Source organism: Muntiacus reevesi, chromosome X (genome assembly GCF_963930625.1).
Source record: "Muntiacus reevesi chromosome X, mMunRee1.1, whole genome shotgun sequence".
NCBI lineage: Eukaryota > Metazoa > Chordata > Mammalia > Artiodactyla > Cervidae > Muntiacus > Muntiacus reevesi.
The window spans coordinates 53,718,849-53,741,101 of NC_089271.1; the positions used below are offsets into that span (position 1 = coordinate 53,718,849).

Genomic DNA, 22,253 nt, shown 5'->3' on the forward strand with positions numbered 1-22,253 from the left:
TGCCAGGGTCAAATAGAATAGACTATAAGCTCCATATGGGCAGGGAATGTGTCTGTTTTCTTCTTTATGCTGTCCCCAGCAGTTAGCCCAGTATCTAGATTACAGAAGCATTCAATAAATATATTTTTTATTGAAGTATTTACAATGTTGTGTTAGTTTCTGGTATAGAGCAAAGTGGTTCAGTTACATACACACACACACACACAAATGCACACACACACATATATATACATACATATATATACATATATATTTTTCAGATTCTTTTCTATTATAAGTTATTATAAGATATTGAATATAGGTCCCTGTGCTATATAGTAGGTCCTTGTTTGTTTTATATATAGTACTGTATATATCTTTTGAATAAGAGGAAGCGAGCAAGCAGATACATACAAATGCTGTTCATTTTGCCTTATACAAGCCACATCATCACCAAAACTCAAAAGAATAATTGAATCTCAAGAATTCATCAATTGGCCTCACATTGTTGGCTTAAACATTCTGTGATTTTTTTTAATTCAGTCTCACTTGTACACACTAATGGTTTTCTTTCAGTCCTTTTAAACTTTAGATAGAATCTCAAGGTCTTCTTTTTAGAGAATGCTTTATACCAAGAGTCAGCAAACTTTTTTCTGTAAAGAGCTAGGTAGTAAATATTTTAAATTTTGAGGGCCATATGTTCTCCAAAGGAAATACTCAGCTTTGCCATTGTGGTTTAAATGCAACATGTAGATCAGTGAACATGGCTGTGTTCCAATAAAACTTTATAAAAACAGGTGGCAGACCAGATTTTGCCACAGACTATAGTTTACTAACCCCTGCTCTATGAAAGTACTTTCAGAGAGTACTTATGCCATCTCTTGCCTTTCCAGGACTTCTTTAACACTGTGTCAACTGTGAGGCTTCTCCTATCCCTGATATATTAATACATGACAAGACTAACACAGTTTTAATGAGTTTTAACAATTTAACCCCTTCCATTTATTTTTTTTAATGTAATTTCTATTTTTTTAACACCAAAAACATTTTGTACTGAAGGTTTCTCTGGTGGCTCAGATGGTAAAGAATCTGTCTAGGAAATCCCATGGACAGAGGAACCTGGTGGACTACAGTCCATGGGGTCATAAAGAGTCAGACACGACTGAGCGACTAACACTTTCCCATAGTCAATTAACAATGTTGTGATAGTTTCAGATGAGCATTGAAGGGATATATTCCCTTCCATTTAATTGTAGATGGCAGGGATATGATCACAACAGAGAAAGATCAACTAGGGAGGTTGGCAGGTGGCATAAAGCCCCCAAATATGATAGGTCATTTTACTAACCATGTTGGTGTAAGATCTGAACATCAGGTTTGCAGGAAAAAAAAAACTAGAATTTTTTTTCTGATCAATGTACCTAGAGTTGATCAGTTAAAAACAAGCTCCAAATAGCTATACTCATAAGGGACTGAACACAATCTCATATGTCAACTTAGGTGACCATGAAAACTATCAAGTGGACCAATTATATACATTCTCTACTCCCATACATCAGGATGTGTAAAAAAAATTCTTAGTCTTTCTTATGTACCATAAAGTGTATCAGGTGCTGGGAACACAACAATGAATATGGAGCAGCTCCTCCTCTCATGGTTCTTCTAGTCTAGGGATCAGCACATTTTTTTTATATAAAGAGCGAAATAATAAATACATGTTAGGCTTTTCAGGTCGTAGAGTTTCTATCACAACTACTGAGCTGTGCTATCATAGTATAAAAGCAGTTATAGACAATATGTAAATGAATAGGCATGGTTCTGTTCCAATAAAGCTTTATTTATGGACAAAGAAATGTGAGTTTCACATGATTTTCACATGTTATGAAAGCATATTTGTCTTTTGTTTCTTTTCCCCAACCATTTAAAAATACATCTTAAAAAACACTCTTAGTAACAGGCTATTCCAAAACAGGCGGTGGGCTGGATTTACCCCTGGGCTGTAGTTTGCAACTCCTGCTCTGGTCTAATTGAGAAGATAAATGTAGAAACAGATCACTTCAATACAATGTGATAAAAGCTACTAGAGTTCTATGGGAGCCAGAGAAAGTCTACCTAACAACCAAAGGCCAAAGAAAGTACCCTAGAAATGTCTCCAGAGATAAATCTAAAAGGTTAATATGAAGGCATTAACTAAGGAATGAAAGGGGAAAGTATGCTCCAAGCAGAAATCAGAGAAAGATCAGAGTCACAGAGATGACAAATAGCATGAAATTCTTGGGGAATGGTATTACTCTAACACAAAAGACAAGTGTCAGATGAAGTTGCAGGTATGGATAGGGATGAAGATATACAATGTCTTGTTTACCATGCCTCTGGGTCACCTACAAGTTTCCAGCAGGGGATAAATATAACTGAACCTGTATTTTAGATTTATTTCTGTGGCAACACTCTGGCAGACAAATCTGGGGAAGCCAAGAAGCTATGGAAATAGTCTAGTAGAGAGAAGATGAGGGCAAAAATGGTGGAAATGGAGAGAGGATGATAAATTCTAGAAGTGTCTAAGAACAAGAAGCCAAAAGTGACTCAGGTTTCTCACTTGGATGGCTAGGTAGATGAAAGTACCACCAACCACTATTGGAATGGGAGAGGATCTTATAAGCTAAAAATAAATTCAGATTTATACACACTGCCTTTCAATTTTCTGTTGGGTTTTTCTATAGAAATTTTTACCAGAATGCCATGCATCTGAACTTTGAGGAGAGATCAGAACTAGAGATATAGTTGTGAGCAAAGAGGTGGTAATTTAAACCATGAATGAATGCAGTTGCTCATATTAAATGAGTAGAGAAGTAGAGTCATAATGGTGATCAAAAGGAGACTGATAGAATAGGAGAAAATGATATTTGAGGACTTGATGATATTGAAGAGCAGCAGTAAAGAGAATGGGGTATGTGAAAGCTAGGAGATAAGGTTGTTTTCAGAGAGTTGAATTTAGTCTTTCTCAACTGATTCCTGAGAATTAAGAGTTAAGGCCTCAAGACAGTGGTTCAGTAGGTCTATGGTAGTGCCCCAAAATTTGCATTTTTAAAAAGTTACTAAGTGATGTTCACCAGTAAGAACCACAGCCCTGAAGAATCCACTGTATGCAATGAATTAAAATTTCTCTTATGCACCGAGCACTCTCCTAGTCATATGCCATCCTTGGGAAAATTGAGATAAAGTCACTCAACTTATCTTTCCTCTGTGATTCAGATAAGAAATTTCACTGGAGAAAGACTAGAAGGTGTCAGGGTTCAATGAATGAATCACAAGACTCATGCCTAGGTTAGACATTTAATAAATATTTGTTGACTGAAAGGTTGGCACAGTCCGTGGTACAGTTGGGGGACTGAGCTGCTGGTATAGAAGAGTCTATCTCTGAAGTTAAGATCAAGGAGCCATAAGACTAAAGTTTGTGATTCTCTACAAGAACAATGAAATATTTCAGTATGACAGCAGAAACTGGAGACACATGTACACCCATGGCTGATTCACATCAATGTATGGCAAAAACCACTACAATACTGTACAGTAATTCACCTCCAAATAAAATAAATTAATTAATTAATCAGTAATCAGTTCCCTAAGTGTTCTCCACAGCCCAGAACACACAAAGAAGTTCACAGAGTTGGGTAGGGAAGAGAAGGGGGAAGGAGTAGACAGAGGTGACTTGTGCGAGAAAAAGGAGAGTCAAAAGGGGGAGAGAGAAATCAGTCCAGTAATCACACTCCTAAGTAAAAATAAGTACGGAAGATTGAATTCTTAAAGGTACAAAATTGATAACAAATACCAAAATGCAAAGGTTAAAAATCCAGAGTAGAGGTTAGCCTCTCAAAAATACACTATCAAAGCAAAATTACAAAAATTATACAACATATATATATGAAGTTTGCTTTAAAAATAGGATTTTTTGCAAGGTAATAGTAGGTTATAAAATGAAAATTAAAGGATTAATAGAGGACTTAAAAGTAAAAAAAATTTTTTTAATTTAAAAAATGATAATAGTAAAAATATATCTAGGAATTTCTCTGGAGCTGTTGAGGGCAGTGTGGGATCAGTTCAGTTTCAGATAGTTCCTTGTTCCATCTTACACTTCTCAAGATCTATAGGCCCCTTCCAATGCAGTCGGTGCTAACTACAGGGTTTTAATCTGTTGCACCTGTTACTTCCAAAGTGGCTCCCTCTGTTTATTTTGGCTTCTTCTGTTTGCAGGTCTCTTCAGTGTCTAATTTCCGCCCTGACACAAGGGGGCGAAGGTGGTCTCTTGTTTAGGCTCACTTGTTCAGCCGTGCTGTGGGGAGGGAGGAACACTGCAAACAAGTATCACTGGCGTGAGTGGGGAGTGCTCGCAGTGTCTCAGCTGCACTGGGTTTGCCCCCGCTCATGGCGTGTGTGCTTTCCTAGACTACACTGCTCAGTCTCCAGGTTGCTCTGCAGGGAAATGTCTGAGGCGGGCCCTGGAATTGCGTGCACTTCCCAGGTCTAAGCCGCTCAGGTTCAGGTTCTCAGGTACTGCACAAAGGCGCAGACTCGGTTGGGCCTGCGTTTTGGGCCCTTCCCAGGTCGGAGCAGCTCAGGTGACCAGGTGCTTGGCAAGCACACTCTCCTCCAGGTGGGGAGTGCATCTTATCGCCTCCCCCATCCCAGCCGCTCAGTTTTCTGGGTGCGCAGTGGGTGCGCCTTCTTAGGTGTGCTGTGTGTCTCTTCTGGGGGACTGATCTCTGGCTGCAACCCTCCCAGCAGATATCAACTGTCCAGAATCCCAGGTTGTGGTTAGTAACTGGGAGCCTGATTGCAGTTTGGTAGAGGATGCCATCTCTGGGGCTGAGATTGCCCCTTTCCAGCTCTAACTGCCCCGCCCCCCCGCCCCCGCCTGCCTCCCTGCCTCTCGTGGGGGATGGGCTGGTCCGCAGCCAGCTAGCTCTCTGCTGGTATTTGCTCAGTCCTTTGTTCTGAGAGCGGCCAGCAGTGCCTTAGTGCAGGATAGTTCTCTCTCTCTCTCTCTCTCTCTCTTTATTCTCTCTCTCTGGCTGTCCCACAGTTTGGGTTTCTATCTCATGTTAGTTCCCTCAGATTGCCCTCAGGGTATTCAGGCCCCATCTTTACCCTAAGCAATGCAGCCTGCGACCCCCTGTCCAGCCCCCACTTGCTGGTGACGGACACAAGCGTCTGGGCTACTTCTCTGCTGGGAGTGGCCATTAGGCACGTAATCTGTGGGTTTTATTTATTTACTTCTTTATTTTTTCCTAATGGTTATGTTGCCCTCTGAGACTCCAAAATTCCCCCACAGACCCACCAGTGAGAGGGTTTCCTGGTGTTTGGAAACTTCTCTTTTAAGACTCCATTCCTGGGATGGGTCTCCATCCCTAACTCTTTTGCCTCTCTTTTTGTCTTTTATATTTAGTCCTACCTCCTTTCGAAGAGAATGGGCTGCCTTTCTGGGTGCCTGATGTCCTCTGCCAGCTTTCAGAAGTTGTTTTGTGGAATTTGCTCAGCGTTCAAATGTTCTTTCGATGAATTTGTAGGGGAGAAAGTGGTCTCCCCGTCCTATTCCTCTGCCATCTCAGGACCGCCTCCAAGACTTCTGTTTAAATCTGTTTTCAAGTTTATAAAAGTTTTATAGTGTCATCAGAGAACAGAGAAAGTGTGATTTCTACTTGTGAGAATTCTTTGTGGCATATCATATGATCATTTTTAAATGTTATCAGAATATTTGAAAACACTGTTCATAAAATATAATTTTTTACATTAATTTGGCCTTATGAATTACGGTTTTAAAGTCCTTGAAATATATATTTTAGGTCTACTTTATCTGTTATAGTTAAATAATGTTAAAGTCTCCAATATAGACATTTTTATAATTTTTCTTCTTGTTTTGCGGGTTATTTTCTTCACATATTTAGGTACTTCTTTTTTTCAAAAAAATGGTTCATGAATACAAATCCTTAACAAAGCTTGTATTTTCTATCAATGTAAAATGAATCTCTTGGGACAATTATGATTACATAGTTATTGGTCTTGTTTTTTCCCTAAATATATAAGTGACATGATTAGATATCTATTTGGAGAATGGAATGATTGAAAGAAGGTGAGACTATAAGATGAAGAAGCCAGTGAGAAGACTATTGCAATGGTCCGGGTAAGAAATGGGACTTCTGTGGTAGCTCAGCTGGTAAAGAATCTGCCTGCAATGCAGGAGACCTGGGTGTGATCCCTGGGTTGGGAAGATCCCCTGGAGAAGGGCATCATAACCCACTCCAGTATTCTTGCCTGGAGAATCCCCATGGACAGAGGAGCCTGGCAGGCTACAGTCCATGAGGTCGCAAAGAGTTGGACATGACTGAGTGACTAAGCCAGCACAGATAATAAATAATGAACAACTGGATTAAAATAAGAACTACAGAGAGAACTACAGAACTACTTGCTTCCAGCAAGTAGAATACTCAAGACTTGGTATAACTTGAATTGAAGTGGGTTGAGGCAAGAGAGGAGCACTGAGGGCAACACCTAGATTTCTGACTTAGTTAACCATTATCTAAAAAGCAATATAGGAGGAAGAGCTGGGCTGGGTTTTCAGAATAAGTCATTTACTAAAGTTCCTCCTTTATATTCATCCCCCAAATTCAAGTCTGGACCTAAAGCTCAGTGTTGAATCTTTGTCAGTTGATTGTTTTACTCAAGCAAAGACTTTCCACCTTAGTATAAAATACTAGGCTAAATATTAAATTTAAAGGAGATCATATTTCATTTATGTGCCAAGAGCTTTTTCATAAATTAGAAGAATAACTTCAACTAAGGAAAAGAAGGAATAAATGTCCTATATCATCCCCAGGGTAAAACATAGGTGAAAGTGAAGTTTTCCACAAGAGGGCAGTATCACATAATAAATTATGTCACTGAATGCTTCTTCCAACGGGGGTTGAAAGGAGGAGGCTGAAAGGATAGAAAATGTAGACTTAGGGAGCCATAGGACCTGCCACACCATGAAAACCAAAGGGTCCTACCATTTCCAAGGTCATGATTATACCCACTCCTAAATGACAGGGAGGCCTGGCATGTTGCGGTTCATGGGGTCACAAAGAGTCAGACACGATTGAGAGACTGAACTGAAGTGACTAGCAGTGGCAGATGTCACCACAGCAGGGAGAACGAGGACATAAAACTCATCAATGGAGGATAAGTGATTGACACACCTGAAAACTCTCATTCTTATGACTGGATCAGAAGCTACAGCAGATCATATCCACACGCCTTCTAAGGGTTGATATCTCTGTATAACCAGTATTTCATAAGGGTCTTTATTTCCCATCAGATCTTTTTATTCCTAATGGTTTCCCAGCAAATCTTGTCTCTGAAGGTGAGGTTGCAAAGCACAATACAGTTTGTTGCTCTCTTTATTTCATAATGGTGGCTGGTTACTCCAATTATGCTTTCTTTATACCTCAGGGAAAGGAGTGGGACTGAAGTTCAGAGAACGCATGATGATAAAGGCACTTTACATAAATTGCTTCATTTAATCATCACAATAATGCTATTACATAGGAACTAATATTTCCCATGTGACAGAACTAGGAAACAGCATACATATGTCTGTCTGACTCCAAAATGACAGAGAGGCAAGCAGAGAATGGAACTAATTGAGAGTGTAGCATTGAAAAATATACATTCAGTTCAGTTCAGTTCAGTTCAGTTGCTCAGTCATGTCTGACTCTTTGCGACCCCATGAATCGCAGCATGCCAGGCCTCCCTGTCCATCACAAACTCCCAGAGTTTACTCAAACTCATGCCATCGAGTCGGTGATGCCATCCAGCCACCTCATTCTCTGCTGTCTCCTTCTCCTGCTGCCCCCAATCCCTCCCAGCATCAGGGTCTTTTCCAATGAGTCAACTCTTTGCCTGAGGTGGCCAAAGTACTGGAGTTTCAGCTTCAGCATCAGTTCTTCCAATGAACACCCAGGACTGATCTCCTTGAGGATGGACTGGTTGGATCTCCTTGCAGTCCAAGGGACTCTCAAGAGTCTTCTCCAACACCACAGTTCAAAAGCATCAATTTTTCGGCGATCAGCTTTCTTCACAGTCCAACTCTCACATCCATACATGACCACTGGAAAGACCATAGCCTTGACCAGACAGACCTTTGTTGGCAAAGTAATATCTCTGCATTTTAATATGCTGTCTAGGTTGGTCACAACTTTCCTTCCAAGGAGTAAGCGTCTTTTAATGTCATGGTGTCAGTCACCATCTGCAGTGATTTTGGAGCCCCCCCAAAAAATTAAAGTCTGACACTGTTTCCCCATCTATTTGCCATGAAGTGATGGGACCAGATGACATGATCTTAGTTTTCTGAATGTTGAGATTTAAGCCAACTTTTTCACTCTCCTCTTTCACTTTCATCAAGAGGCTCTTTAGTTCTTCTTCGCTTTCTGCCATAAGGGTGGTGTCATCTGCATATCTGAGGTTATTGATATTTCTCCCGGCAATCTTGATTCCAGCTTGTGCTTCTTCCAGCCCAGCATTTCTCATGATGTACTCTGCATATAAGTTAAATAAGCAGGGTGACAATATACAGCCTTGACGTACTCCTTTTCCTATTTGGAACCAGTTTGTCATTCCATGTCCAGTTCTAACTGTTGCTTCCTGACCTGCATACAGGTTTCTCAAGAGGCAGGTCAGGTGGTCTGGTATTCCCATCTCTTTCAGAATTTTCCACAGTTTATTATGATCCACACAGTCAAAGGCTTTGGCGTAGTCAATAAAGCAGAAATAGATGTTTTTCTGGAACTCTCTTGCTTTTTCGATGATCCAGCAGATATTGGCAATTTGATTTCTGGTTCCTCTACCTTTTCTAAAACCAGCTTCAACATCGGGAAGTTCTTGGTTCACGTATTGCTGAAGCCTGGCTTGGAGAATTTTGAGCATTACTTTACTAGCGTGTGAGATGAGTACAATTGTGCAGTAGTTTGAGCATTCTTTGGGATTGCGTTTCTTAGCGATTGGGATGAAAACGGACCTTTTCCAGTCCTGTGGCCACTGCTGAGTTTTCCAAATTTGCTGGCATATTGAGTTCAGCACTTTCACAGCATCATCTTCCAGGATTTGAAATAGCTCAACTGGAATTCCATCACCTCCACTAGCTTTGTTCGTAGTGATGCTTCCTAAGGCCCACTTGACTTCACATTCCAGGATGTCTGGCTCTAGGTGAGTAATCACACCATTGTGATTATCTGGGTCATGAAGATCTTTTTTGTACAGTTCTTTTTTGTATTCTTGGCCACCTTTTCTTAATATCTTCTGCTTCTGTTAGGTCCACACCATTTCTGTCCTTCATTGAGCCCATTTTTGCATGAAATGTTCTCTTGTTATCTCTAACTTTCTTGAAGAGACTCTAGTCTTTCCCATGCTGTTGTTTTCCTCTATTTCTTTGCATTGATCACTGAGGAACGCTTTCTTATCTCTCCTGGCTATTCTTTGGAACTCTACATTCAAATGGGAATATCTTTCCTTTTCTCCTTTGCTTTTTGCTTCTCTTCCTTTTCACAGCTATTTGTAAGGCCTCCTCAGACAACCATTTTGCCTTTTTGCATTTCTTTTCCATGAGGATGGTCGTGATCCCTGTCTCCTGTACAGTGTCACGAACCTCCATCCACAGTTCATCAGGCTCTCTGTCTATCAGATCTAGTCCCTTAAATCTATTTCTCACTTCCACTGTATAGTCATAAGGGATTTGATTTAGGTCATACCTGAATAGTATAGTGGTTATCCCTACTCTCTTCAGTTTAAGTCTGAATTTGGCAATAAGGAGTTCATGATCTGAGCCACAGTCAGCTCCCAGTCTTGTTTTTGCTGACTCTATAGAGCTTCTCTATCTTTGGCTGCAAAGAATATAATCAATCTGATTTTGGTGTTGGCCATCTGGTGATGTCCATGTGTAGAGTCTTCTCTTGTTTTGTTGGAAGAGGGTGTTTCCTATGACCAGTGCATTCTCTTGGCAAAACTCTATTAGCCTTTGCCCTGCTTCATTCCGTACTCCAAGGCCAAATTTGCCTGTTACTCCAGGTGTTTCTTGACTTCCTACTTTAGCATTCTAGTCCCCTATAATGAAAAGGACATCTTTTTTGGGTGTTAGTTCTAAAAGGTCTTGTAGGTCTTCATAGAACCGTTCAACTTCGGCTTCTTCAAAGTTACTGGTTGGGGCACAGGCTTGGATTACCATGATATTGAATGGTTTGCCTTGGAAACGAACAGAAATCATTCTGTCATTTTTGAGATTGCATCCAAGTACTGCATTTCGGACTCTTTTGTTGACTATGATGGCTACTCCATTTCTTCTAAGGGATTCCTACCCACAGTAGTAGATATAATGGTCATCTGAGTTAAATTCACCCATTCCAGTCCATTTTAGTTTGCATAGGTCAAATAGATAATCAGTGGGAATTTGCTATATGATGCATACAGCTCAAATTTGATGCTCTGTGACAACCTAGAGGGCTGGGATGGGGTGGGGGGTGAGGAGAGGTTCAAGAGAGAGGAAACATATGTATACCTATAGCTGATTCATGTTGATGTATGCAAGAAACCAACACAATATTGTAAAGCAATTATCCTTTAATTAGAAATAAATTAAAGAAAACTTTCAAATTCACCAAGCTGCTTCTTCAAGAAGCCTTATTTAAAACCTAAATCATGACCTAGCCAAGACAGTCAGTGACAGTGTGTCTACTGTATAAGACATTATTTTACATGTCACTTCTTACCTAGGTACATGGACATGCATATATGGTAAGTTGCTCTAGCAACTTTTGTCCAGCTCTTTGAGAACTCATGGACTGTAGCCCATCAGGTTCCTCTGTCCATGAAATTCCAGGCAAGAACATTGGAGTGGGTTGCCATGCTCTCTTCTAGGGGATCTTCCCGACCCAGGGATCGAACCTGCATCTCTTATGTCTCCTGAACTGGCCAGCAGGTTTTAACCACTACTGCCACCAGGTACAGGGGCAGGCATGGCTTAATCTTAAGGACCAGCAGGTTTTAATAATATAATAAATCAGTGGGATCCTATATATTTTCATCCTTACTAACTGAGATCATTTGGACATAGAGCAGGAGAAAAATGGAGGAAATAAAAAATGGCTTGGTTTACTAAGCGTATGGTGGTACCAGTCACTGAGATCAGGAGCTTATGAGAAGATGATGATGTATTAGGTTTTGAGCATGTTTTGTGCGAAATGCTTCTGAGAAATCTAAGTATAAATGTCCAGTAGGAAGTTGGCCACAGGGGTCTAGGGCATAAGAGATATAGTCATCAACATACAGTTGATAGTTGAAACTTGGGGATCAGGTGAGATTTTTCCACGGTATATTAATGAAAATAGAAAGGGTAGAACTAGGGGAAACACTGGCATTTAAAAGGAATGGGCAGAGGAAGAGCAAGTGGTAGAGGAACCTCATTTAGAAAATGAACAGAGAGGTAGAAAAAGAAAAGCAATAGAATATCTTGAAAGCAAGAAAGGAAAGTTTCACAAAGAAGGGAATAATCCAGAGCAACAATGTCACATGCCATATGTAAGTCATATATGATGAAGACTGGAAATAACCCACTGACTTTGACAACTAGGAGGTTTCATATATACATACATGTGTGTGTATATATATATATATACACACACACACACACACATACATGTGTGTGTGCGTGCATGTGTGTGTGTGCTTGTGTGTGTATATAATGAGAGAGAGAGAAACAGAGAAGTTTCAGTGGACTTCTGGGGGTCAAATTCAGACTGCAGTGGGTGGAAAGCTAAATGATAAGTAAGAGAAAACAGTGAGTATACACTCTCCTTCTGGATATGAATTAAAAGAAGAGACTGGATATGAACTAATAAAAATAAATGAAAAAAAAATAAGATGGGGCAGAAGCCAGAGGGGGAAGTATGACTGCAGGAAGACACTTAAACTTTTTTTCTAATAAAAATAATTAAGATGGAAAAGCTTAGGGATATGTATAAGATAAAGGAAGCAAACTAACAGAAGGGGAGAAGTATGAACTCCAGTAGTACAAAACAAATATACAGCAGCAAAATGAAAGGAAGACAAATGGAAACCTCACCAATAGGCAGATGCTTTGACAACAAGAGAATGACTATCTTCATTTTCCTCCTCTTTATGCCACTCTACTTACCTGGAAAGCTTTTCCCCTCCTGATGGTTTCTTATCAAATTCTACCCATCTTTTAGCTAAGATTCCACCTTCTCGATGAAATCTTACTCTAATCATCTCTTCTGAAGTGCCTTTTCTTTCTCTTGAACTCTGATAGCAATTTCGGTCAACAATTCATTTGACAATCACCCTTACCCTGTGGAATCTCCTTTATGGCTTTCTTAAAAAATGTATTGCTAATTAATTTGTCATACGTGTGTCTTTTCTACCCTGTTAGACTGCACACTCCTCAAGAGCAACAGCCTCCAGAGGGCCTACCATGCTGGGAATAGGGTCTCTTTAAGTATATGTGTTTCAGCAGTGGCAGCCTCGTGTGAAGGAGTAGATGGGAAAACAGTAGGTTAGGTAGGCCCTTGGCGTGTAATGAGTCATTTAGTTCTCTCAAAGGCAAATAAGGATTCTAAGTCCTACAGAGGTAAAATAAATTTATCCAAGATAACACGGGTAGCGTGTGACAGTACTAGGATTTGAACCAAAGGCCCTTTCTCTTATGCCATTCTGCTTCAGTTGTCTGCAAAATTCCGTTCATGTGAAACACCTCTTTCCTTGATATTGATAGAGACATACCTCTATTGAGATTATTACCAACCAAGAGGTTTCAGTGGCCCCTGCACCTTACAGCAAATCTCCCTGTACCTTACCTCCTGACAATCAGCTTGAGGGTCCGGAAGGAGCCTTTGATGAGGATGAGAGCCTCTTGGCGGGAGCCATACAATGGAGTGCCATTGATATTCACCAGCTCATCACCAGTCCTCATCTTCTGGGACAAGGCTGCCTTGCCTCCATCTTCAATCTGTATTGTAGAGAACAAAACAGAAAGCAGGTGGTGAGGTGACTCCTTCCCCAAAATTCTACTTCCTGGCTCCTCCTAACCTCTGAGCCACATGAAGTCCTGGGGGATGACACCAAGATGCTCGAAAGAACAGCTAGGAAGCTGGTCACAGGCCATTATTTACTGAAAGCAAAGCCCGGGCATGCCCTCAAGAGAGAAGGCATCACAGATATAATGCAATCTCTGCCCTGGAGGAATCCACAGTCCATTTGGGGAGACAAGTGCTTCTAAACAACAAAATAATATTTTAAGAAACCTCAATGTGTGAGCATAGGATAGCAATCCATGAACACTAAATTAGGGCCAGAAGAACGAGGCTCAAAATGACTTTGGTCAAGATTTTTTCTCTGAGTAGGCTCTGAAGTCTGACAAACTTGAGCATGAGTCTTGGCTCTAGTATTTCCTATCTGTGTGACCCCAAGGAAGTTACCTAACATCTCCATGTCTCAATGGCCCCAAATGAGAAATACAGAAAATAAGTGTCCCTACCTCACAGGGCCATTAGTTTATGAAGGGTCTGGGGGCAGTAAGTTCTCAGTGAATGTGAGCTCTGATTATTGCAGCATGGGGGTTGACTCTGAAGACTTTGAAGGTGGCTTCCAGCTCAACCTTCTGTGAATGGAATCACAAAATATACAAAGGTCATTTATCAATACCTCTTCAACAAGTGCCTAGCACAATGCTTTCAGTGTCTGTCACACAGTGGGCACTGGGTAAAACTTGGGAATATAGGTATTACCTGTTCCACTACAGCCTACAGAATTTCCACTGGTCAAGGGCAATCTTGGCAGGAATGTAGTGAGGCTGGGAGGTAGGCCTTGAAACCAAAGGAAGAACTACCAACCACTGGAGTAGGCAAAAAGCAAAGCAGAATGTCCCTTAAGGATCCTTATTTACATCTACTTTTGTATGTAACATTTTTTCTATCACAGAGGTGAGTTCTACCTATGGGAACATTAATTTCATCCATGGTGACAGGAATCATCTCATCCATCCTTTAATCTATTCTAAAGTTTTTGGTTAATTTTTGGTAAAGTTTTTGTATGCAAGGGACAACATGCTAACTGCTAGAGATACAGAAATGAATAAGGCACACATAGCTCCCAGATTCAGGTGTGGATTACCATCTAAATTTCATACGTCCATGGAGATGGGCAGGTGAAAAAAGGTCCAACCTATGAATGGAATCAAGAAGAGACGTTTGTTTGTTTGTTTATTTCTCTCGGGGGCAAAAAAAGTTGAAGATGATTAAACTATATAATTCTTAGGGAAAGTCAAGTTCTAAATTGGATAACTAAGGACTGGTTTTTGCTGCAGGTATTTTTACATTTACTTCTCTTGTTCCAATCTTTCTTTCAGTCTTTTATAGCATCGCTCCAATATCCCAATACTGTGTAAGTTAGAATATTGATGAGCTTTTGGTTGGCCAGCTCATGTGCAATTTGGCAGATGAGACCTCCTGAGCTCAGAGAAAAATGTTAATTCAGGATTTAAAAAATCCCATCAAATAAATTGAAGTTCTGACTTAAATCACAGACTGTTATTAAATTTATTGCTGCTAACCCAACATTTTTTAAAATTAACCTTTGTCTGACAAATCATAGGTTAGCCAAGTGACATTGAATATATATACCTTTGTTCTAGTACCTGGGCCACCACTCAAGACAAAACAAGCCAATATTGGTAAATGGGGAACAACTTTCAGCAAATTAATTAGGATCTCTTATTTCCATTGTCATCATCATTATTACTTCACAGTCACTGCTGCCAAAAAAGAAAAAGAAGCAAAATGCTATACTTGAATGTCAGAAGTTCTATGTGAATGACTTATTCCTTTGGTATCCATGGAAAGTATCAGGCAGGATTTTCAACAGGCATTAGTTATCAGAAAGGCCTTCCTTAGGCTAACAAAGAACCATAAACAGGAGTCTAACTAATGAATACTAATAGATTTTTCCTGTTGATCTACATTAGTCTTAATTCACTCTACCTATTTTTAAATTCACATAACTCAATTATCCATAGTACCATTAACCATAGCAAGTCTTTCCTTCAATTCAGATTAGTTCAGTTCAGTCGCTCAGTCGTGTCCGACTCTTTGTGACCCCATGAACCGCAGCACGACAGGCCTCCCTGTCCATCACAAACTCCGGGAGTCCACCCAAACACATGTCCATTGAGTCGGTGATGCCATCCAACCATCTCATCCTCTGTCGTCCTGTTCTTCTCCTGCCCTCAATCTTTCCCAGCATCAGGGTCTTTTCAAATGAGTCAGCTCTCCGCATCAGGTGGAGAGCTTCAATATGTATTGATATTAAGTACCACCTCGGGTTTATCAAGCACTTTGTTATATCAACAAGATTTGTTTATTCTAGATGAGAAAATGAAACAGGGTACCTCTTTAACCAAAATGCTTAATCATGGCTGCATCAAAAGCTCAGGCATTTTTCATTCCCTACTGCCACTCTGGCTGCCACCATCTGAATCCTTGCAGGGATTCTTTCTTGGAATGTAGCCTCAAGCCAATTGTTCATGCCACTTTTCCTGTTCCATGCCCTTTCTCAGTCATCAGCAGCATCACCTTTAGAACATGAATAATAATAATTCCATTTTAGCCCAAGTGTGAGCATTTGCAGACAACAAACCAGAAAATTATGGGCACTCAGCACAATCTCAAAGTACAGACAGGGCCAGATCAGGAAATGAAACTCCATTTGGTTGAAGAGCCCTTGGACTATACTCCAAACTAGCTCTTTCCCAGACCTAGGGAATTCACTGAGCTATACAACGGATTCCTTCTTACTCCTCCTGACTTTTGGATTCTCGTAAAAAGTATTGCTCACTAGTCTTCCTCCTCCTTCCTCCACCTCTATATTCATGGGATCTAGCATGTTTTCCATTTATTGTTTGGCATTCTGACAGCCAGTTCTCCAGGTCAATGGCTCAACCACATATTTGTTTATATAAAAGATAAAGCAGCTGTTCATGTTTTCTAGTAAGGAAAAGGAAAGAAAAGGGAAAGAAGAAAGGGTGAAAAAACAATATGTATATTCTTCTATAAAAGATATTGTTTTTCCCTTCCTACAGTGCAACTTATAACTGGTTGGGGTACAGGAGAGGTGTGAATCAACAAACATGTTTGGAATAGCATGTCCTGCTTGAGGGGCTATACAGCATCATTTGATGCTATCCATTCAGTATGGCTGGTCAACTTTCCAGCTTTTCCTGAATCAGCCCTTCAGGGTTTCTTTCTTGTTTCATTTGAAGTGTGGTGAATTCTCAGATTGTACCCAGACACATTGGAATATCAGTAATAAACACACATCTTTACAAAGACCAATGCAAACAATGGTTAACTTATGTGTCACTTTGGATTATTTAAGTGATCATTGGGCTTGCAGTGAGTGGCTCAAATAATTGAAAATTGATTGCATAGTCAAACACCAGCTGGTGTTTGGAAAGTTGGGAAGGGATGATAGACTCTGTGTGTGTGTGTGTGTGCGCGTGCGTGCACTCAGTCGCGGCTGACTCTTTGCGACCCTATGGACTGTAGCTCACTAGGCTCTTCTGCCCATAGGATCTCCCAGACAAGAATTCTGGAGTGGGGTTGCCATTTCCTCCTCCAGGCCATGTCCCTGACCCAGGGATTGAACCTATGTCTCCCATGTCTCTTGGATTGGCAGGTGGATTCTTTACCACTGAGCCACCTGGGAAGCCCGATTGACCTTGGACAAGTCCCTTTCCCCTCCTTTGGCCTCTTCTACCCTTATTGGTTAAAAACTGGGGGGTCTGACTAGATGACCTCTGAGGACCTGTGGATCTCTGACATTCAGTGACCTGTGTACAGTTAGCAAAGTCATGCATTATCATTCTGCTGACACAGATAATCCCACTGTGCTTTGCCTTCACTCATGTTTCATTCCTATGAAACTGACTAAACAACATCCACCTCTCATTTCCCTGTGGTATTTATCCATTGTTTCAGAGTGGTCCATCAAGGTTGAAACATTTGTAAAAGCACAGCTGGGATACTAAGAGAAATAGATTCCTGAAGCCCCATTTTGTGCTAATGAGCTGGTGAACTGGAAATTTTTGATGAATCCTCAATGAAGCATGAAGTGCTCTAATATCTGTCAACAAAGTTACAAATTGGCTTCTTGAGAGTAAAGACAAAGAAAATGGACTTAACAGTATTTACTGGCTTTCTAGTAGCTTTTATTTTTTTTTTAAATTTTTTTTTAAATTTTTCAGTGGGTTTTGTCATACATTGATATGAATCAGCCATAGAGTTACACATATTCCCCATCCCAATCCCCCCTCCCACCTCCCTCTCCACCCAATTCCTCTGGGTCTTCCCAGCCCACCAGGCCTGAGCACTTGACTCATGCATCCCACCTGGGCTGGTGATCTGTTTCACCATAGATAATATACATGCTGTTCTTTCAAAACATCCCACCCTCACCTTCTCCCAGAGTTCAAAAGTCTGTTCTGTACTTCTGTGTCTCTTTTTCTGTTTTGCATATAGGGTTATCATTACCATCTTTCTAAATTCCATATATATGTGTTAGTATACTGTAATGTTCTTTATCTTTCTGGCTTACTTCACTCTGTATAATGGGCTCCAGTTTCATCCATCTCATTAGAACTGATTCAAATGAATTCTTTTTAATGGCTGAGTAATATTCCATGGTGTATATGTACCACAGCTTCCTTATCCATTCATCTGCTGATGGGCATGTAGGTTGCTTCCATGTCCTGGCTATTATAAACAGTGCTGCGATGAACATTGGGGTGCACGTGTCTCTTTCAGATCTGGATTCCTCAGTGTGTATGCCCAGAAGTGGTATTGCTGGGTCATATTCTAGTAGCTTTTATACTAAACAAAATATATTAGCAGATACTTGGGGTTCCCGGGTGGTGGTGAAGAATCTGCCTGCCAATGCAGGAGATGTGGGTTCCATCCCTAAATCAGGAAGATCCCCTGGAGTAGGAAGTGGCAACCCACTCTAGTATTCTTGCCTGGAAACTCCATGGACAGAGGACCCTGGTGGGCTATAGTCCATGGGGTTGCAAAGTATTGGACATGACTGGATGACTAAGCACACACACATGGCAGATACTTGCTTAAGTTTTTTGACTAAACTAGGAAATATGAGAACGTGAAAGAAAGAAAAGTTAAACCAGATTTATCTTGTGGAAAAAAATGCATCAGCAGGAGAAATATCATCAGTAACAATAACCAGCAGGTACTGAATCCTTATTACAATAGTGTAAGAGCAGTATTAAAAGTCAATGGTGATTGGTTCAAGATGGTGGAATAGAAGGACATGTGCTCACCTCCTCCTGTGAGAGCACTGAGATTGCAACTAGCCGTTGAACAACCAGTGACAGAAGGACGCTGGAACCCACCAAAAAAGACACCCTATGCCCAAAGACAAAGGAGAAGACACAATGAGACAATAGGAGGGGCACAATAACAATAAAATCAAATCCCATATCTGTAGGGTAGGCAACCCACAAACTGGAGAACAGTAATACCAAAGAAGTTCTACCACTATTGTGAAGATTCTGAGCCCCATATCAGGGTTCCCAACCTGAGGATCTGGCAAAGGGAGTAGAAATTGCCAGGGGATCTGACTTTGAAGGCCAGCAGGATTCAATTGCAGGACCTCCACAAGACTAGAGGAAACAGAGGCTCCACACTTGGAGGGCAGAAACAAAATCTTGTGTGTATCAGGACTGACAGGGAAGGAACAGTGACCTCATAAGAGACTGAACCAGGCATACCTGCTGGTGTTGGAGTGTCTCCTGTGAGGCATGGGTCAGTGGCAGCTTGCTGCAGGACAGGGGCACTGCCAACAGCAGTCCTGGGAGGTGCCCTTTGACATGAGCCCTCTTGGAGGTCGCCATTAGCCCTAACATAGAACCTGTAGACCCTAGGACTGGGTCACCTCAGGCCAAACCACTAACAGGGAGGCCATCAGCAGACAACTGGATTAAAGTTTTACTGAGTATAGCCCTGCCCGCCAGAGCAAGACTCAGTTTTCCCTACCACCACTCCCCCCATCAGGAACCTTGCACAAGCCTCTTAAATAGCCTTATTCATAAGAGGACAATCAGAAGAAGCAAGAAGAACTACAGTCCTGCAGCCTCCAAAATGAAAACCACAATTACAGAAAGTTAATCAAAATGAAAAGGTAGAGGATTATATCTCAGATGAAGGAACAAGATAAAACCCCAGAAAAACAATTAAATGAAGTGGAAATAGGCAAAGTTCTAGAAAAAGAATTCAGAATAATGATGGTGAAGATGATCTAGGAACTTGGAAAAAGAATGGAAAAGATGCAAGAAATGTTTACTAAAAACCTAGAAGAACCAAAGAAGCAAACAGAGATGAACAATATAGTAGAAGGAATCAATAGCAGAATAACTGAGGCAGAAAAACAGATAAGTGACCTGGAAGACGGAATGGTAGAAATTACTGTCACAAAACAGAATATAGAAAAAATAATGAAGACAGGCTAAGAGAACTCTGGGACAACATTAAACACAGCAACATTCATATTACAGGGGTCCCAGAAGAAGAGAGAGAGAAGGGACTCAAGAAAATATTTGAAAAGCTAATAGTTGAAAATTTCCATAACATGGGAAAGGAAATAGTCAGAGAGGCCCAGGTAGGATAAACCCAAGGAGGAATACACCAAGACATAGTAATCAAACTGACAAAAATTAAAAAGAAAGATAAAATATTAAAAGCAACCAGGAAGAAATGACAAATAACATACTTTAAGGGAACTCCCATAAAGTTATCAGTTGATTTATCAACAGAAACTCTACAAGCCAGAAGGGAATGTCATGATATATTTAAAGTTCTGAAAAGGAAGTACCCACAACCATAAATAGTCTACCCAACAAGAGTCTTGTTCAGGTTTCATGGAGAAATCAAAGGCTTTCCAGACAAGCAGAAGTTAAGAGAATACAGCACCACCAAACCAGCTTTACAACAAATGCTAAAGGAACTTCTCTAGGCAGGAAACACAAGAAAATGAAAAGAGCGACAGAAAAATAAATTCAAAACAATTAAGAAAATAGTAATAGGATCAGTGGCAGAGGAGCCTAGTGGGCTCAGTCCATGAGGCTGCAAAAGAGTAGGACATGACTTAGAGACTAAACAATAACAACAGCAATATGATTATATGTATCAGTAATTGCCTTAAATCTAAGTGGATTAAATGCACCAACCAAATGACATAGATTGGCTGAGTGTATACAAAAACTAGATTTGAATATATGCTATCTACTATATACCCACTTCAGATCTGGGTACACTTACAGACTGAAAGTAAGGGGATGGGAGAAACTATTCCATGCAAATGGAAATTTAAAAAAAAGCTGGAGTAGCAATACCCCTATCAGACAAAATAGACTTTAAAACAAAGACTGTTATAAGAGATAAAGAAGGACACTACATAATAATCAAGAATTCAATCCAAGATGAAGACAGAACAGTTACAAATATATATGCACCAACATAGTAGCACCTCAATATGTAAGGTAAATACTAACAACCATAAAGGGAGTAATTGAAAGTAACATAATAACAGTGGGGAACTTTAACACCCCACTTTCATCAATGGACAGATCATACAGACAGAAAATTAATAAGGAAACACAAGCCTTAACTGACGCATTAAACCAGGTGGAATTAATTGATATTTATAGAGCACTCCATCCAAAAGCAGCAGACTACACATTTTTCTCAAATGCACATGGAACATTCTCCAGGATTGACCACATGCTGAGCTACAAGGTAAACCTTGGTAAATTTAAGAACATTGAAATCACATAAAGCATCTTTTCTGATCACAATGCAATGAGACTAGAAATAAACTACAAGAAATAAAACTATAAAAAATACAAATATGTGGCAGTTAAACAATATGTTACTAAACAACCAATGGATCACCAAAGAAATCATAGAGGAAATAAAACAATACCTAGAGAAAAATGAAAATGAAAGCACAATAGTTCAAAACCTATGGGATGCAGCAAAAGCAGTTCTAAGTTTGTGGCAATATGATCTTACCTCAGGAAACAAGAAAAATCGCAAGTAAATAACCTAAACTTACACCTAAAAAACTAGAGGAAGATGAACAAACAAAACCAAAAGTTAGTAGAAAGAAATCATAAAAATCTGAGCAGAAATAAATGAAATAAAGACAAAGAAAACAATTGTAAATATCAAAGAGCTTGTTCTTTGAAAAGATAAACAAAATTAACAAACCTTTAGCCAGACTCATCAAGAAAAAATAAGGGAGAGGATTCAAATCAATAACATTAGAAATGAAAAAGGAGAAGTTAAAACTGACCCCACAGAAATAACAAAGGATCATAAGAAACTGCTACGAGAAACTGTATGCCAATAAAATGGACAACCTGGAAGAAATGCACAAATTCTTAGAAAGGTACAGTCTCCCAAGACTGAACCAGGAAGAATTAGAAAATATGAACAGAATAATCACAAGCATTGAAACTGCAACTGTGATTATAAACTCCCAACAAACTAAAAGTCGTGGACCTGATGACTTCACAAGTGAATTCTTTGAAATATTTAGAGAAGAGTTAACACCTATCCTTCTGAAAATGTTCCAAAATTGCAGAGGAAGGAAAACTTTCAAACTCATTCACCCTGAAACCAAAACCAGACAAAGATATCATACAAAAAAATAAAATTACAGGCAATATCACTGATGAACATAGATGCAAAAATCCTCAACAAAACACTAGCAATCTGAATCCAACATTACATTAATTATATCAATCACCATAATCAACTGGAATTTATCCAGTGATACAAGGATTTTTCAATATCCACAAATCAATCAATGTGATACACTACATCAACAAATTGAAGAATAAAAACTATATGATCATTTCAATACAAACAGAAAAAGCTTCTGACAAAATTCATCACTCATTTGTGATAAAAAAAATTACTCTCCACAAAGTGGGCACAGAGGGAACATACTTCAACATAATAAAGGCCATATATAACAAACCTACAGCTAACATCATGCTCAATGATGAAAAGTGGAAAGCATTACCTCTAAGATCAGAAACAGGAGAAAGATGTCCACTCTTCCCACTTTTATTCAACATAGTTTTGGTAATCCTAGCTAAAGCAATC

The 22,253-nt window shown here is 39.9% G+C and overlaps 1 protein-coding gene across 3 annotated transcripts in view; it reads right to left on the bottom strand.

Moving 5' to 3' along the window:
• SHROOM4 (shroom family member 4) overlaps window positions 1-22,253 on the bottom strand; it is a 236,925-nt gene that overhangs the window by 109,430 nt on the left and 105,242 nt on the right. For 2 of the 3 annotated variants that reach the window (XM_065914842.1, XM_065914841.1), the window contains exon 2: window positions 12,876-13,027. In XM_065914842.1, coding sequence (XP_065770914.1) covers window positions 12,876-13,027 — 152 coding nt within the window. Of the gene's footprint in view, window positions 1-5,428; window positions 5,613-12,875; window positions 13,028-22,253 lie in introns of those variants that run through there. The other variant, XM_065914844.1, reaches the window with a different exon arrangement.